Source organism: Tursiops truncatus, chromosome 1 (assembly GCF_011762595.2).
Source record: "Tursiops truncatus isolate mTurTru1 chromosome 1, mTurTru1.mat.Y, whole genome shotgun sequence".
In the NCBI taxonomy this organism is placed as follows: domain Eukaryota; kingdom Metazoa; phylum Chordata; class Mammalia; order Artiodactyla; family Delphinidae; genus Tursiops; species Tursiops truncatus.
This window is the reverse complement of record NC_047034.1, coordinates 138627712-138646411: the sequence shown is the minus strand read 5'-3', so window position 1 is coordinate 138646411 and position 18700 is coordinate 138627712. Positions and strand designations below refer to the sequence as shown.

The window sequence follows — 18700 nt, the reverse complement described above, 5'->3', positions numbered from 1 at the left end:
CCTGCCCCCCAGATGCGGGAAAGGCTTTCTGGGTGGTGCTGTCAGGGAGGAGACATGGAATACACACTCACTTTTGGAAGTCCATCTATGTCACCTGACCCTGAAAGGAAAAATGAATCCAGTTCAGTTTCTTGCCCACCCTTCTGTGCAGGGGCCTCCAAACCCTTCCGCCCAAGCCCAAACATCTCTGCAAAGAGAATCTTCTACTTAGGCAACATCTTCCTCTTGGGATCTTCCTGTGGGGACCCGGCCTAGGGGAGCCAGGAGCCAAGGCAGAGAAGGCTTCCCGGGAGGGTCGGGCAGGGGGCAGCATGACGAGGTCAGGGCGCTGACTCACCTAACGAGCCGTTCATGTGGTGTGGCTCCATGCCACCCATGCCCCCCATCGGGCCGTCCGAGCCTGGACCCATCGGGAACTGTGGGAGAAGCACAGAGCGTGGCAGCTGAGCGGGCCCTCGGCTCGGCCGCAACCCTCGCAGGGCTCCCATGCCCAGCTGCATCCCCAGGGAGCTTCCATTCTGGCGGGGCCACTCTCACACACTCAGGCATTTAACACCAGGAGGCCGGAGCTGGTGCCTCCCCTCGGCCCTAGGAATTGTGCAAGGCAGAGGCGCTCACTCCTATGCACCACGGGAGGAAACCAACCCAGAGAGAGAGAGGGACTGGTCCAAGGCCACCCAGAGACAGCTCTCAAACCAGGCCTGCTGGATCCCATCCCGGGCTCTTTCCATCCCTCGGGCAGCGTGCGGGGCTCGCCAGTGAACCTCACCCAGACGGAGTGACCAACTGCCAGGCCAGGAAACAAAAACATTTGTGCTTTTCCTCCCCATTTTACAGATGAGGAGACTGAAGCACAGAGTGGACCATGCTTTGCCCACGATCTCCCAGGTAGGAGAGATGGAGAAGCTGCGGCTGGACCGTGGGCAGCCTGGCCCTGGAACCATCACACTAGCCTCCTCCAGGCTCTTCCTCAGAAATGTGTGGGGAGCTGGGGCGTGGGTGGCAGGACCTCTCTTGCTGGGACTGTGTGGGGGAGCTCACTAATGAGCAGAACTGACGGCGCAGACAGACCAGACACCAGACGTGTAATCTGCTCTACCCGCCTTCTCAAATCTGTCTGGAACTAACCCCCCGATCTCAGCAAAACAGCAACCAAAGGCCAGAGGTCACATCACATGGCCACCAAGGGATGGCTGAGCCCAGTCTGGAGAGCCAAGGCCCAGGGATACAGACTGGATGCCAGGGTGGACAGGGGATGAAGTGGCAGAATGGAGGCCTGTGCCAGGCACTAAGGACACAGAGCTGAGTCACACCTGGGCCTCAGTCTGAAGGAGGAGCACAGCCACGGACACCCAACTTCCCCACAGGATGCTGAGATCCAAAGAGAGCTGCAGACAAAGCACGGCTGCAACTTCAGAAAGAGGCACTGAGGAAAGGGCAGAGAAATCAGAACAGGCTGCATGGAGGAGGAGGCAGAGCGTCAAAATAATTGAGGGATAGAATCTGGGCAGGCAGAGATGGACCATGGCCTTGTTCTCAGCAGGGGTCCTGCCTGAGCACAAGTAAGAGGCCTCCTAGCAGGTGCCAGCACGGAGTGGCTGGAGCAGGAACTGATGTGACGAGACTGCAGGGGAGGGGCTGGGGCACCAGCCGCTTCCTCACTCCGCCTCCCACTCACACACCCCGTGGGTGCAGGATCCTTGCCTCCCCAGTGGCCTCCCAGGGCCACTCACAGGCTTTGGGGCACATTTTGCCATCTGGCAACCAATTTCATGCTTATGAACCCAAGTGATAGGAGGATGAGGGTGACCAACTTTTTAAGGAGTCAAACCCAGACACAGTCACACCAGAGCAAAAGAATCCCGAAATGTGACAATAAACAATTATGCACATGTGTCATTACTGTAACATACATATATTTAAAAACAGGCATCTCTTAAATAACATGTCAGGTGTATTTTTGTTGATCTTTTTAACAGCTTGAGATATAATTCACATACCATACAAGTGACCCATTTAACGTATGCAATTCAGTGGTTGTTAGTGTATTTATATATAGAGTTGTGCAACCACCACCACCATCAATTTTAGGACGTTTTCATGACCTGCATCCATTAGCAGTCACTCCCCACCCCGCCCCCCTTGAACCCCCAGGCCCGCTCAGCCATTAATTCATTCTGTCTCTACAGATTTAACTATTCTAGACACTTCATACAAACAGAATTATATGTGACCTTTGTGGCTGGCTTCTTTCACTTAGCAAAATGCCTTCAAGGTTCATCCATGTTGTTGCATGTATCACGTACTTCATTCCTTCTTACGGCCAGGTAACATTCCATTGTATGTATATACCACATTTAATTACCCATTCATCAGTCAATGGGCAGTTAGGTTGTTTCCACTTTTTGGCTATTATGACTAGTGTTCCTGTGAACATCTGTGTACGATTATTGTGTGGACATGCTTTCATTTCTCTGGGGTAGATACCTATGAGTGGAATTGCAGGGTCACAGGGTAACTGTTTAACCTTTTGAAGAACTGCCAGACTGTTTTCCACAGCATCTGCACCACTTCACGTTCCACGTTCCCTCCAGCTATGTGTGAGGGTTCCAATTTCTTCCCATCCTTGCCAACACCGCTCACTATGTCTTTCTGATTCTAGCCATCCTAGTGGGTGTGAAGTGATAGCTCACTGTAGTTTTCATTTGCTTTTCCCTAATAACTGACGCTGAGCATCTTTTCATGTGCTTATTGGCTATTTGTACATCTTTGGAGAAATGTCCATTCAGATCCTTGGCCCATTTGCTTTTAAGTTTATTTTTTGGCTGCGTCGGGTCTTAGTTCCGGCATGTGGATCTTCCGTCGTGGCGCGTGGGCTTCTCTCTCGTTGTGGTACGCAGGCTTTTCTCTAGTTGTGGCACGTGGGTTTCTCTCTAGTTGTGGGGCGCAGGGTCCAGAGTGCGTGGGCTCTGTAGTCGCGGCATGCGGGCTCTGTAGTTGTGGTGTGTGGGCTTAGTTGCCTCGTGGCATGTGGGACCTTAGTCCCTCAACCAGGGATCAAACTGGCATCCCCTGCATTGCAAGTTGGATTCTTAACCACTGGACCACCAGGGAAGTCCCCTTGGGCCATTTTTAAGTTGGTTTGTTTTTTTATTATTGAGTTTTAAGAGTGCTTTACATATCCTGGATTCAAGCCCCTTACCAGACATATGACTTGCAAATATTTTCTATGGGCTGTCTTTTTACCTTCTTGACAGTGTCCTTTGAAGCACGAGTTTTAAATTTTTTTTTTTTTTGCGGTACGCGGGCCTCTCACTGTTGTGGCCTCTCCCGTTGCGGAGCACAGGCTCCAGACGCGCAGGCTCAGCAGCCATGGCTCACGGGCCCAGCCGCTCCGCAGCATGTGGGATCTTCCCGGACCGGGGCATGAACCTGTGTCCCCTGCATCGGCAGGCGGACTCTCAACCACTGCGCCACCAGGGAAGCCCCTTGAGTTTTAAATTTTAATGAAGTCTAGTGCAGCTACTTTTTTTCTTTTTTCCCTTGTGTTTCTGGTGTTGTAGGTAAGAAGGCTTTGCTAACCCAGGTCACAAAGATTTACTCCTACATTTTCTTCTAAGTGTTTGATAGTTTTAACTCTGACATTTAGGCCTAGGGTCTACACTGAGTTAATTTTTGTGTATGTTGTAAGGATGCAGTCTAACTTCATTTGTCTGCACGTGGATATCCAGTTGTCCCAGCGCCACTTCTTTATTCTGTATTATTTACTTTTCTGTTACTTAAATGCTATTAATTAAAGAACAGCTGAACTAGTTAACAGGGGCAACAGTAGGACTAGTTAAACAAATGACGTGTGGAAAAAACACAACACTTTTATAATATTTCTGTGTTCTGACACAGCAAATTATTTTAACTCTTTACTGGATATTTAAATGTTGTAGGCTGTATTACTGTGTATTTATTGAACACACACGTTAAGAGTTTTTCAAAAGAGAACCTAAATACAATAGGACTGATTAAACAGATACTACCTATATTTAGTTTCTAAAAACTGACACTTTTTTCTGTCCTGTATCACAATAGGATATTTTTGCTCTGCTTTTTTTAAAGATTTAAAAAAAAGTTTTACGTACAAAAAGCTAGCATTGTTTCTTTCATTGGGTAGATGTCTTGGATAATCCATTCAAGGAAGTTCATTCAGTCCTATATCCTCTGTGTACTGATGGGAACACTCGTGGCACCTCCTGAGGCCACGCTTCAGGACCAGACCATGCCAGTGTGAGAAGACATGGCCAAAGCAAGAGCCTGGCCGTTTTTTTTTTTTGTGGCGGGGGTGGTGTCCATTAGAGCTGCTGGGGACCCGTCTTGCTTTCAGGGGTCCAACAGGGCAAATGGTGCTTGCTTTTCTACTAATACTTCCCTGAATTGCCTGCAGGTTCTTGGGCATCCTTCTTTCCTTTCGTGTAGTGGCAAAACTGAATACAGAGTCAAATGGAAAATGTACCGACGTGCCGCTCTGCTCTTATCAAGCCCTGGTGTCAGTCCAACGTGGTAACACCAGACTATCCTCTCCACAAACACGTCTGCATGGACTTCCCTGGTGGCACAGTGGTTACGAATCCGCCTGCCAGTGCAGGGGACACAGGTTCAATCCCTCGCCCGGGAAGATCCCACATGCCGCGGAGCAACTAAGCCCGTGCGCCACAACTACCAAGCCTGCGCTCTAGAGCCCGCGAGCCACAACTACTGAAGCCCGTGCGCCTAGAGCCCATGCTGCGCAACAAGAGGAGCCACCGCAAGGAGAAGCCCGCGCACCACAACGAAGAGTAGCCCCCGCTTGCTCCAACTAGAGAAAGCCCGCGCGCAGCAGCAAAGACCCAAAGCAGCCAAAAAAACAAAACAAAAAAACCACGTCTGCACATGGAGTGCTTAGGATTTTGCTTACGTGCTCAGGTTTTTGGATCTGTAGGAATCGCTTCCAGCTCTCCAAAGATGTCCAACCACTTAGTATCTACAAGCGGGTTTTGGAAGATCAGCTGCTTGTCAGTCAGGCCCTTTTCATCTAGGAGCTCATCAGATGGGCTATGCCTGCCTACGATGGCCATCATTTCTAAACATTCTGAGCACACTGGATATCATTATCGATTAAACCTCTCTTAGGGAAACTGGTTTTAAAGCACAAAGGTAATCTGAACTTGTGAGATCTAAGCTGGATTCTAAATAAGTTACAGTTTTAATAAAGAAACTGGGAAAGTTCTAACTTGGCTGCCCTTACCGGTGACACTCTGAGTCCTCAAGCAGCCTCACTGCCAAAGGTAAGCCATTACTTTGGCTCTACGAGGCTCTATCACAACCCCCTACGAATCTGAACAGCTCAAGTGCCGGCCACTCAGCCTCATCTAGGTTCCTCATGGCCTCTTTAAAGATCATCAAACGGTTCTGGAGAAGCAGCAACTACATTTCTATTTTACTGTCATTCCTTTCTGCATTCTCATCTCATCGTATTTCCAAATCAGAGAAGAGCATCACAGCAGGCTGACATTTTAACATCTTCTCTGTGGCCAGCAACAGCCATCTGTGGGCGTGTGTCCAAGGCTCTCTCCATTTCTATAAACTCAAAAACCTCACTGAGTGCTTCTGCACGTTTTGAGCAAATTGACAATTAAACGTTTCATTATGAAAGCTGGATTATCAAAGGTAAGCAAATCTCCCCCCTTGACAGCAGTGTCGGGGACCAGGTGTGTGGGGCATTTAGCAGGTAAGAAGTTTATAGACTAAATGAAACTTGCCAAATTAACTGCACCGTCTGCCAAATATGCAGATAAACGAGCGAAGTCTGGTTTGCATTTGGACAAGGAGAATAACAATCTTTTATTTGTTTTCTGCAGTTTCATTAACATCTTCTTTGTAGAAATCAAGATTATGATTTGAAGCTCCAGTTTTCAAGTCAAAGTACCTAAAAGCTGGGGAGACTTCTGTTGCCACGGTGTGATGAACCATGTGATATGATGAAGGAAGCTCCCTGATTTTCTCGAAGATGCAATAGAATCAGCTGCACACTGTAAAGGACCAACACACTTGTCATCAAAATTCCCCCTTCTGTTCACCCACAGGACTTAGTTGCAGCCTCTGAGTCAGGAAATGTAACCTTCTCTGTTCGTGGAGCCATCTCAGTTCATGGACCAACATGGCGACGGTGTTCATTCAAGGGCCAACGGTGTTCATGCCCCGGCCAACGTGGCAGCCGCTGTTTTGCACTGAGCACTGGTCTCTTTGGAGGATGCACAAAACTTTTGATTGATTTAAAAGGATGTGCCTATCTCGTCCTAGACTGTGCAGTTCTGTCTACAATGCGCTCTCCCGCCCTTTTTCCACCCACATCCCTTCTCATCTTTTCAGCACACTTGCCGGTATGTTCTGGTTTGGTTATTTGCCTCCCTGACCCAGTTGTATGTGTCCTCACACCTGTCATTAAAATTCATTCAGCCCCCCCCCCTTTTTTTTGGAGGTGTCGGGGTCACGCTGGTGCTGGTGGTCTCATCGTTCTCATTTTCATTATCTGAGCTCTTAGAAAACATGATCGTGATACTCACAATGTGAAAAATGAAAACTGCACTATCTTGACACAAACAGTTAAGCCGCAAGCAGAGTCAAAGGTGGACTCCGCCAGGGCCCGGATGCAGCGCGCTCGAGTCGTACCCCTCGGAATGATGCAACACGGATGGTCCATCATTGAGAGCCACAGACCACGACTGCTGGCATCCGTGCTCAGGAAGATATGGTGACGGCAACCATGGGAAGTGGGGAGTCTATGCCACTTTCATGTGCTCAGTCCTGTCTTTGGGACCACTATATGGGTCTTACACTTTTCTGCCCAACCTGCATCCATTACCAAAACCCAGCATTTTTGTGTCCTGGGAAGTCATCTCCCAAGACACAGGGCTTTCCGTGCTAAAATCCAAATGGCTGGCCACCCTAGGGAGAGGCAGGGGCTATGGGAGATGCTGGCTGCCCAGGAGAGGGGGAGAGATGGTGGTGGAGCAGCAGTTGAGGAGCGAGGTTCCCACACTTCTCGGTCCCAGGACCCCGGGTAAGGTCCCTCTCGGCACCCCCAGGAGGCAGGGCAATGACCCTCACCCAGAGGCTGCTGGAGGATGAAACACGCGCAGCAGCCAGCACAGGGCAGCCCATAATCAGGATTTAACACATGGGGTGATTCAGGAGGCACATCAGGAACCGAACTGGCAAAACCAAACTGTGCATCCCTAAGGGCCCGAGCCAACCCTGGGGCCACAAGCCCACCCTCTGGCTCTGCAGCCCACAAACTACTGATGTGGTCACATGACAGCCTCCTTTCCAGACCCTGAGCTCCCGGAGGGCAAGGCCAGTGGGACTCGCCTCCCCCACCTGGCAAGGAAGGGTTGTCTGTGGGTCAGACCAGCCCTGTCCTTAGGGAGCTCCCAGCCGGGAGAGGGAGACAGGCCGCCACTGCACAGTCCAGTCCTGACATGGGCGCGGGAACACGAGAGGGAGTAGGTGAGCAGGAATCAGAACAAGTGGAATTTGAGCGACAACATCATTACAGGTTGGGACTTCCGAGAGGCCAAGAAGGGAGCAAGTGGCTTCTAGATGAGGGAAGGGCCCGAGCAGAGGCAGAGAGGTTACAAGATGGGGGGTCTGAGGGCTCCCAGAGGCACACAGCAGGCAGGCCCCCGGGGGCCTCCCCCCAAAGCTCCACGGCCAAGGATACGGACCTGAGACATCGCCCAGGTGCACAGACAGTCGGCCGAGCAGGGGCCGGCCCAGGCCCACCTGCAGCCTGCTGCTCTTCCCCGTCCACAGCCGGCTCGGGCCAGCAGGGGGCCCCACCGTGAGGCTGGGTGCCCCGCTCTGACCAGAGGTGTGCGCATCAGCCCACCCGCTTCTCTCCCACCCGCTGCCAGCTATGAAATGGGAACCAAGCTGCCCAAGAGTCAATCACTTTTCTGATGGTTTATTTTATCCATCTTTGGTAACAAATGGCTGCCATCAGCTAAGCCTGTTTCCGCTCAGCCGACGAGGTCAGTCGGATCTGTCGCAGTACCTGATGTGTAAATTATTAGAAGCTGACTTACGTTGGACCGGCTGCCTCCAGGCGGCACCGGGTTAATCATTGTGTAGATGTTGTCACTGGAATTTGTTGAATCTGTAGAACAGTGGAAACCCGCAAGTCGGGGTGATTAATTCACTTCTTAATTAAAACAAACTCATGGCACTTGAACTCATTCTTTTGTATTTTATCACCTAAAATTTCCTCTAAGTACCACCATTTTCTGGCTAATTTGTATTTAATGAAGATTCACAAAGTTTTTAATCGCAGAAAATTCAACTGTGAAAACCACTCGACCCTGAAAGGAAGGATTTCAGGGTGCCTGGATAGCAACGTGGACGTGGCAAAGCCGTCTCCCCCATCTCAAACCAAATCTGGTCCCCAGACACTGCCTGGCAATGCAGGGGCGGCCAGACCACCACCTGTGCTCTCCCCCCAACCCCGCCCGGCAGTGTTAGTCAAACGGGGAAAGAGAAACAACACCACAAGCTGATGGGGCCGCCCTGCCAAGCTGATGGGGCAGGAGAGAGAGGCAGGGATGGTGCTGGCGACGCAGTAACATATGGAGTGGTTTAATGTGACCCAGTCTGAATGTAGGTCATGCAGCTCATAAAAATGCAGCAGCAGAAAGAGGGAACAGGAGCGGGAATATCACGGTCGCCGCCAGAGCCACCCCTGCCACTGAGCAGCTGCCCTGCTACAGGGAGCTGAGGGGATGGGAGAGAGGGACTCCTCCGTGTCCCCAATTAGCCAGCAAAGTCTCCTTAGGAAATCAGCTAACATGTTTATATCAGGAGCAGGCACCAGTATTTCTCGGGCAGAGATCCAACTACCTCTCACTTTTTATTTTGGGGGTGGGTAAAGATAGTATGTTGAATTCCTTCTAGTTGACGGTACGCTACTCTTAGCTGGGAAAAAACACAGTTGTGATGCTGTGTGTGTGTGTGTGTGTGTGTGTGTGTGTGTGGTGTGGGTGTGCGCACATGCCCTCTTCTGATTAAAGAAAAGGGAAAAGGGATCTTTGATACAGAGGACCAAAAGCCAATAGCTCTAGACACTCAAGAGGCATCACGCTGTAGAGTCCTGGTCCCAGGATGCCAGAACCCAAAAGCCCCTTCTCAGTCATCTAGAGAAATGACAACCAGGACAGGATTCTCTCTGGCCAGCGGGAGCCGAAAGCAGTGAGACCCCTTGTTTCCGGATCTCCTTGCTCTGACCTGTCCTTTCACTGGAGATGAGGAGTGACCCGGCTGAGGCCACATGGCAGGTTGGTGGCACCGGGGCCTCCTGCCCACTAAATCCCTGGTGCCAAGATGCCGGGTGGGGGGCGCACTGCTCCGGAAGAGCGGCTTGCAAGCCCTGGCTCTGCACCCAGGCCCCTCCAGGACTCCCTACTCCCTCAGCGGCACCCCTCCCCCAGCCTTCTTACCTGCAGGACTAGGCATGATGGGTGTTCCTGGGGGGCCGCCACCACCAGGGGGTCCCTGGAGATGAGATAAAAACTGACATCAGAAACCCACGGTAAAAAGCCCATGGTGATGACACACGTGGGGAGAGGCCACTGAGCTCCAGCCAAGTCAGCAGCCAGCGCTCACCCGGGGCCCGGGTGTTTAAGGCCTGGGGCAACTGGGTTCCCCCTTTCCTTTCTTTAAACCAAGAGGCAGCTGTGGGCGTGCGTGTGTGCTCATACACATGGGGACCGGTGAAACCAGAGGCCTGTAGTGGAAGCTGACTGGCCTACTGGTCAGTCCCCCGAATGGGGGTCCCAACTCTGGGTCTTGTTTGGGGACTTCTGGGCCACCAGAAAGTACAGATACCTGTATATTGACAGCAAGTACTAGCACAGTTTGGAACCTGTGCTCAGAATATATTGTGAGAGGAAAGAGACAGGGCCCCCCCACCCCACGTACTCTTGTACATACAGTCACGAGGTTAGACACGCAATGCCCCAAACCTGCACACACTTACCACGTAGGTGCCGGGTGATGAGGAGGAATATGGAATCTAGAAACAAGAGGGGGATGACACCTCAGACACCTCCTCTGACAGGCAATGAGTGCCCTACCTTCCAAATCCTTTGGGGGACACAACCCCACTCCTGATGGGAAACACACTGAGCCACCTGGTTAGTGTCTCTAGGGGGCCAGGGATGTGAGCCAAGTCCAGTCCCTATGCTGAACCGATCCTGAGAGCCTTGGCAGGGAGCCTTGGGGGGCCATAGGCGCGGGAGACCCTCCAGTTCTAGGTCAGCAAAGTGAGCTCTTCCCCCACCCGCGGCCTCCTGCCCGGCACTGTCTGTGCTAAGCCCCTTCCCAGCTCCTTCCTCTGAGCACTGGAAGCCAGCCCTGCCAAGGAAGAGGAGGTTGGCAGGACAGGGCTCTGAGCCCGGCTCGCAGCTCACCCCGCTGCTCAGCTTCTGCAGAGCAGCGGGGAGAGCCCCTGAGGGCCCCAGCATGATACTCCCACGCTTCACCTTACAGGTGGGCTTCTCCTTGAAGGCATCAGGTGGAATCCTGCTGCATCCCACTCCCCATGACACCTCCAACCTGGGACAGGAACCACCCTGCTCCCTAGAACGCAGTCCCTAGCAGACAGCGCCTCCCCCCGCCAACCTGGGTACTCACTGAGTTAGCACTGTTAGGATTGGGCCAGGGTCTGCCAGCTCCCGGGCCCCTGAGAGAGAGACAGAGAGATGGAGACAATGAAAAATGATGCTATAAGCAACCAAGGGGGTAGTGCCAGCAGGGTCAGAACAAGAGAGCTGAAATCACTAACAGGAAGCCTTCATACACTCCTAGAGCTGTTCTGGGGTAATAATGTGTAGTTCCGTGGGCAGAAATCTATAGATTCCTATAAATTATGTGCAAAATTTGTGAAAATAATATTTCCTCTGCACATGCATTTTCCTAGAAAGGGAATACAGAGATTCTCATAGGGATCAACTACCACAAAGGGGCTACACCACTGAAGTCCCTGAAAGAGTGATCAACCGTACAGGGCTTCAAATCTTGACCCTGCCACTTAGAGCTGTGTGAGCCTGGGCAAGTTACTTCACCTCTCTGTGCCCCCAGTTACCCCACCTCTCTGTGCCCTCAGTTACCCCATCTGTCAACAGGGGATAATAGTAAGCACCTCACAGGGTTATCACGAAGATTAGGTGAACTGATCCATGTAGCAAGCTTGGAAGACTGCCTGGCACAGACAAGCACTATAGGGGGGTGTATGAGGTCTCATCACCGGTATGCTCAACATCCTCACTTTACTGATGAGAGACTGAGGTCCAGAGAGGTGCCAGTAATTACTCCCATCACAAGTCTCTCAGGGGGAGCAAAGGGCGGGGAAAGCCATGGGCTCTGAGCCGCCAGCAGGGTGGTTGGCCTTACATGTTAATCCCGGGCATGGCGGGGCCAAGGGAGTTGGGTGGTGGTCTCATGCCGCTGCCGTAATTCTGCAACGATAACCAAGCGTCAGTCTATGAGAAGGAGAAGGGGAACCGGAGAGGGAAGGAGGGGGAAAAACAAACAGAACATAAGCGAGAGAGTCTGTGAAAAGGATCTGATGAGAAAGTAATACATTCATTAAAAAAATGCTGGGTGGGGGCTTCCTGGAGGCGCAGTGGTTGAGAGTCTGCCTGCTGCTGCAGGGGACACGGGTTCGTGCCCCGGTCCAGGAGGATCCCACATGCCGTGGAGCGGCTGGGCCTGTGAGGCATGGCCGCTGAGCCTGCGCGTCCGGAACCTGTGCTCCGTAACGGGAGAGGCCACAGTAGTGAGAGGCCCACGTACCGCAAAAAAAAAAAAAAAAAAAAAAAATGCTGGGTGGGAACCAACTGACGGAACCACAATGACAAGCCAGCACAAAGGAACAGTCCCAGCTTTAGATGCAACTTCAAGGGCTTCAGGATGGGTCTCCTGAAAGCACACAGGCATCCAGGAAGCAGCTCATGATGCTGGTTGGCACCTGCCCTCAGGATTCAGGCAGGAAAGGGGAAGAGACTCAGTAATAGGACCAGCTGGTGACCACCACCCACCTTAGAAATCTAGGGAGAAAAAAAACAGCCAGCAGGCTGGGGGCAGGGCTGAGTCTGCACGTGGGAGGAGAGGCACACTCCCAAAAGGCCTGTCCCGCGGCCGGGCATCTGCAGACCCCACCCCGCCCCGGGTCTGGGCTGTCCCTCCATATCGTCACCCGATGCAGGTGTCAGCACGTGCGGCCCTCAACAGGCACAGTACTGGAGGAGCAGGAGGGAAAACTCTGTCTCCCTGCTCAAGGGAATCACTGTTCCATTTAAGAGAAGAGTCTACACAAAACTTGGAAACTTGCAGGAGTCCCAACTCAGCTCGGCACAACCCCCCACGGCAGTGGGATGGGTCAGAGCCACTGAACCAGGCACCCAGGCCTTTCACCTGGCTCATCTCCTTCACCACTGCTCCCCGACTCGCCTCTTCCAGAGCTATTTTCTTCACAGGAATAAATATCTTGCCTCCCTTCTCCACTTGGCAGGCTCCTACACATCCTCCAATACCCAGCTCAAACAGCACCTCCTCTGTGAGGCCTTCCCTGCTCCATCCCATGGGGTTAACTGCTCCATCCTAGTCACTCCCAGAGTGCCTTGTAATGTCCTCCCCCAATGGCCTGCAGCACTCTGGCTTATGATCGTGGCCACATGTCCATCTCTCCCACTGGACTCTGAACCCCTTTGGAAGGCGGGAACTCTATCCTACTGATCTTCATATCCCCCGTCACTGCACACATCAGCTGGCACAGACTGGGCGCTGAATCATCAACGGAGTGAAGAAGTGAATGAATGGAAAGTAACATGAGGCTGGTTGTAGCTTGAGCTCTGCCTTTGTAGGAGAAAGTAGCAGGCTGGTGGAATTTTGATGGCAAAGGAACAGCCAGCATTGGCCATTTTTTACTGAGCACATAACACATACAGTCTCTGGTTTGGACCTTGTAACAATGCCATGAAGCTGGTATTATTCTCATTTTATAAAAGAGGAGACTGAGGGTCTGCGGGGAGAAAGATGTGCCCAAGTTCACAGTCAGCTAATGTCTCTGCTGGGGTTTAATCCTGGATCTGCGAGCCTCAGGGTCTGCTCTCTACACCACACATCTGGGAGGTGGGGAGGAGGGTGGGAGTGGGGACACAACAGGAGGCTCAAGGGCCAGAGCTGACAAACAGAGCCGCCATCAGGCTGGTGGCAGGTTCTCCAGCCGGGGACCATCTCAGGACCACCTCCTTGGCATGGTCACCCAGAGAGGGGTTTGGAGTGAGAGTGTCCAGACAGGGTGTGCACAATGACTGCAGCAGCGCCAGGCTGGCTGGCAGACAGCAAGGCCTGCAGTAGGGGGAGGGAGGGGAGGGTGGCCGCGGAGGGCTCCTCTGGCCGCCAGCATCCCCCGTGCCTGCTCAGGGCTGAGTCCCTGGGCCGGAAGACACTCACCTGCCCTGGAGCAAATATGCCGCAAGATCAGTGAACAAAGGGGCCAGTCCCTCCCTACGGACAATGCCACGCGTGGTGAGCAGAGCCACCGATTTGAGGTCAGAACGCGGAGAGCCTGCCCCAGCACAACCTGACTCTGGGCAAACCACAAAAATAACAATGCTTCCTCCGTGCCAGGCTGTGCTACGGGCTTAGCATCACCTACATTTAACCACCACCACCTCACTACTATCCCCACTTTAAAGATTAAGACACTGAGGCGCAGAAGCAGAGTGATGGCCCCTCGTGCAGCTATGATCATGGCTTCAGAGCTGCAACCCCTCCACTGTGCTGCCTCGTCCATAAGATGGGGACAAAGAGCCCCCACCCTTACAGGGCCGTGTGAGGATCAAATGAAATGATGGCTCTGAAGTGCTCCCTCTGCCCTCAGAGGTGTATACTGATTTGGGATGTTAGCAGAGCAAACGCCAAAGCCTTTAATGCTGCCTTAAGCATGAGGTCTTAAAGGGCCCTTTCTAAGCCCACGTGCAGTTACTAAATCCCCTGTACAAATCTCAGCCTCGCTTCCGCTGCTCCAGAACAGGAAGCTCACCACCTCCCCAGGCAGCCCACTCTTCCACTGCGTGCAGCCTGGCCAATCAGAAAGAACTTCCAGAGAGAGAGTGAGATCTCCTCCAGGGGCTGCAGCTGCTTCCTGCTCTCTCTCACACCCAGGAGAGCAGCCGGCACTGTGGGGATGGAGTGGAAGGCTGGCCTGGGGGCCGGCGGGAGCCCAGGACGTGGCAGCAGAGTGTGGCGAGGAGGAGATGAAGCAGGGTGCTCACTCCTGAAAGACATCTGGACATGCAGCCCCTCAGGGGAGGCTCCGGGGGCACCACCTGCTGCCCTAACCTGACCCCCTCAGGAGCCTCCTGAAAGCCAGCACGGCCGCTGCCCAGGAGGGAGCAGGCCTGCCAGGTCCTCCCTCTTGCAGAGGCCCAGACCCCGATGGCCACTTACACGCCCCCACTTCACAGATGACAAGCTGGAGGCCCAGAGAAGCCCAAGACTCACCCAAGGCCACACAGTAACTCAGGGGGAAAGTAAGGCTGAACGTCAGGTTCTGGAGGCGAGTTTTCAAATCAGAGACCCTGGCCTTTCCACAGAGGATGGGAGGGCTTAGAAGCACAGCCTCACGGACTCAGTAGAAATGGTTCTCTCTTCTCCCAGTGCCCACCTGCCCGCAGCACTGGGTTCTGAGGTGTGGCCGTAGCCAGACACCCTCTTCCTGTCCTCAGCACTACTCTGCAGGGACGGGGCAGCTGGAGACCCGGGAGGAGTCCCTGGTGCAGCCAAGGAGCCGGCCACGTCCACAGGGGTGTGTGCGTGAGTGTGTCTGTCTACCTCCCCACACCCACACCTTGTCCCGACGAGGGCGCCCCAGACCCTGGGCAGGGGGGCTGATCCATGGTCAGGAACTATAAAGGGTCAGGCCCCACCCTCTTGGTCTCAGTTCTGCGCTCTTGGGCAAGGTCCACGGTGATGCAGAAAGGCACCCTGCAGCTGGCAGGGGCTGGGGCCTGCTTCTGCTTCCTGCAACTCCTCGGCACAGGGGCTCTTTTTTGATGTTGCCTGGGGCCCCAAAGAATAGTCTTTAGGACAGCCCTGTCAAAGGGGTCTCCAGGTTGCTGGGCAGTTTCCTGGGCTTTGGGCCGGCCCTCCACCACCTCTAATCATGTAGCAGCCTGGCCAGCCCCACTGGGAGGTCTCCGAGGAGCCACCGGGGAAGTGCCTTGAGTGGCTCCACTCTCTCCTCCCCAGCCCAGGGTGCCCTGGCCTGGCTTACGATCCTTCCGTCTCCTTCCGGGGTCTCTGCTCAGAGGCACTGAGCTTGGACTGTCCTGGCTCAGGGGGGAGATGCAGCTTCTCCTGGTGGCACAGGCCTGTCTCTAGGGATGGTGGATTATCCTTCACCTGAACGTTCTCAAACGCAGACAAGCCAGGCTGGCGATCTGATTCTAGGCTGTGCTGACCCCACCCCAACCGGAATCCCAGACGTGCTGCAAGTGGCATCCGCGGGAGCCCTCAGAGCCCTGCCGGCTTCAGCCTCACACCAACAGGATTCACTTTTGAAACACTGAGCCAGAAGTTCCCACCTGACACAGGCACAGGCATAATTCGTTAAAGGGAGAATACAATTAAGTGGAAATACTACCTCCTTTTCGCCACTGGCTGCTTCACAAAACCAGAATAAAATCTGCCTGAGGAACTGAAGGCAAAGGGCAGGGTGATGCCTAGTTTGCTGGTTCCTTTGTGACATTTAGGCCAAAATGATACACAACCTCAGAAAGTATGATGTTACTCCATTCGGTTTTGAAACCTATAACCCCAAGACCACACTGTACCTATTCTTTGTTCAGAAAGTTCTAGAGTGGTCCCACTATTAGCAATGTTATTCTCCACTTGGAATAACAGGCTGAAAGTTTCCCACCTCTGTGTCCAGTCTCAGCACGGCCCCGTGCATGCAGTGGTGCTTACTAAAGACTGCCTGAAGGGGCTTGGTCACCTTTCTTAATAGTCCAGGCATGGCAGAGACAGGGCTCCCTCCCTGGGTCCAGGTTCTAAGGAGGGAATGGGATCCGTGCAATGCTTTGCGGAGCCTTGTGCTGCGGTCTGTCTCACAGCTGCTGTTTCACACAGCCCCACGGTGAGCCCTGTGAGGTCATCACCCGGACACCCATTTTGCAGATGAGGGACTGGAGGCCCAAACAGGCTGAGCTGAGGCCAGGACGGTGCTCCTAGCACTAAGCTCGTCCCTCTCCTGTCCACTCTGAGTGATCAGGGCAGCACCCTCAGGGGACAGAGAGAAAGGGCTTGGGGGGTAGGTCCTGTCCTCTCCCTACCCTCAGCTTTGGGGTCTAAAACTTCCAGGCTCTATGATGCCCACTCCTTGGCTGACCCCAGAACCTGCAATCCATCTCATACCCCAATCTTGCCCAGGCCCAGGCTCACTCAAGGCCAGGTCTTTCTGCCCCCAGTGAGGGGCTGGTGAGGATGTCCAGATGCTCTAAGGGAGGTTTGGCTCTGGAATTTAATACTGCACCCTACCCAGAGGGGCACACGTGATATGGGAAAGGAAGGAAACAGAAACACTAATTAGAAAAGATACATGCACCCCTATGTTCATTGCATGATTTTTTACAACAGCCAAGATACGAAAGCAACCTATCCATTCATCTTGGATAAAGGAAATGTGGTACACACACACACACACACACACACACACACACACACACACACACACACAGGAATATCATTCAGCCATAAAAAAGACTGAAATCTTGCCATTTGTGACAACATGGATGGACCTTGAGGGCATCATGCTAAGTGAAAAGTCTGATAAGGAAAGACAAATACTGTATGACTTCATTCATATGTGGAATCTAAAAACCAAAGCAAATGAACAAACGTAACAAAACAGAAGTAGTTACAGATACAGAGAACAAATGGATGGTTGCCAGAGGGGAGGAGGGTGGGGGGCGGGGGGAGGAAACAAATAAGTGAAGGAGATTAAGAGGTAGAAACATCCAGTTGCAAAATAAAATGAGTCATGGGTGTGAAATGTATGGTGTGAGGAACAGAGTCAGTAACTATATAATATCGTTGTATGGTGACACCATCATAGTAACTAGACTTATTGTGGCAATCATTTTGAAATGTCCAGAAATACTGAATCACTACGTTGTGTAACAGGAACTAACACAGTGTTGTAGGTCAATTGTCCTTCAAAAACAAATGAACTCACAGAAAAAGAGATCAGATTTGTGGTTACCATTGGCAGCAGGTGGGGCTGAGGAGGTGGGGGGAGGATTGGATGGAGACAGTCAAAAGGCACGAACTTCCAATTACAAGATAATTAAGTACTAGGGATGCAACATACATCACGATAAACAGAATGAGCACTGCTCTACATTATACGTGAAAATTGTTACGAGTAAGTCCTAAGAGCTCTCATCACAAGGAAAAAACATTTTTTTCTATTTCCTAATTCTGTATCAGTATAAGATGATGGATGTTCACTAAACTTATCGTGGTAACCATTTCATGATGTATGTAAGTCAAATCATTATGCTTAAACTTACACAGTGCCGTATCTTAATTATATCTCAATAAAACCAGAAAAAAAGAAAAAAGAGAAAAAAAAAGGAGAGATGTTTTCAGAGCCCCTGAGGTTGGCTGGGTGGAAAGGGTCAGCTGGCCTCACTGCAGGGCTAGCCTCTCCCTCCCCTCTGGGCACCAACCTCCGAGCCTACGAGAGCTCCACCCCTGTACCCTGCTTGGTGAGGCCAGGAGGGCCCTTTTCAGCAAGACCTCGGCCTTCAGGACCAGCCTCTTTAAACGTGCCATGAGAGTGTGCCAGACTGCTGCTCGAGGACATGGACACGACGAAACTCCCACTAAGCCAGGAGGAAGCCCTAGACTTCGGGACACTCTGCCCTCGGTCCGTCTGGTAATTACCCATTCCCAGCTTCCGGAACCTCAGTATTACTACAGACTTAACAAGCTGTTAATGGCCTTTGCCAGAAAAAATAAAAGAAAACACGAAGCAATCACCAAACCCAAGCAGCTCGAGTCCTGAACACTGGTTTTAAGGCCTCAAGTTGGAAAACACGAACTGCTTCCTAAGAGGCTACCCTGGGCCAAGCATCAGGCCAAGAACTTGAGCCTCCTCCTCTCAGCAACCGTACAAGGAAGTACTGGTCTCCTTCCCATTTTACAGATGCACAGTCTCCAAGAATCAAGAGAGGTGGGTGGTGGGGTACTCCATCCTCTTGTGTCCCCTAGACACCCCCCCGACCCCCCAGACATCCTGGAAGTCCAAGGCCACTGCTGATTTCCACACCAAGAGGATCTCTAGTGTGTGGCTGAGGAATCTGAGAGTTTCTGACTCAGGAGAGGGAACGCTTGGCTTTCAGACCCTGCCACCCCTCCCACGGGTTCCTGCGGAGGTCAGCTCAAGCCGGCCGCCCGGCAGGAAGGGGCCACTCCGGGAGCTTAAAAGGAGCTGGTGAAAACACAAGCTCTGGGGGATTTGAGGAAAGAAAAGAAAACTGGAGCTGCAATTGGTGTGGGCTTGCTTCCTCTTAGGATTAAGGGGCCGACGAAAGACAAGGACCTCCCTAAA

The 18700-nt window shown here is 52.4% G+C and overlaps 1 protein-coding gene across 14 annotated transcripts in view; it reads right to left on the bottom strand.

Annotated features, from left to right (window-relative positions):
* The window catches only part of SSBP3 (single stranded DNA binding protein 3), a 164904-nt gene that overhangs the window by 2749 nt on the left and 143455 nt on the right, over nt 1-18700 (bottom strand). For 9 of the 14 annotated variants that reach the window (XM_033866230.2, XM_033866242.2, XM_033866239.2 and 6 more), the window contains 7 exons: nt 11473-11561; nt 10714-10762; nt 10058-10093; nt 9519-9573; nt 8115-8185; nt 338-416; nt 72-100 (listed from right to left, as the gene is read on the bottom strand). In XM_033866230.2, the coding sequence (XP_033722121.1) occupies nt 72-100; nt 338-416; nt 8115-8185; nt 9519-9573; nt 10058-10093; nt 10714-10762; nt 11473-11561 (408 nt within the window). Of the gene's footprint in view, nt 1-71; nt 101-337; nt 417-1894; nt 6060-8114; nt 8186-9518; nt 9574-10057; nt 10094-10713; nt 10763-11472; nt 11562-18700 lie in introns of those variants that run through there. The other 5 variants (XM_033866234.2, XM_033866240.2, XM_033866261.2 and 2 more) reach the window with 2 other exon arrangements.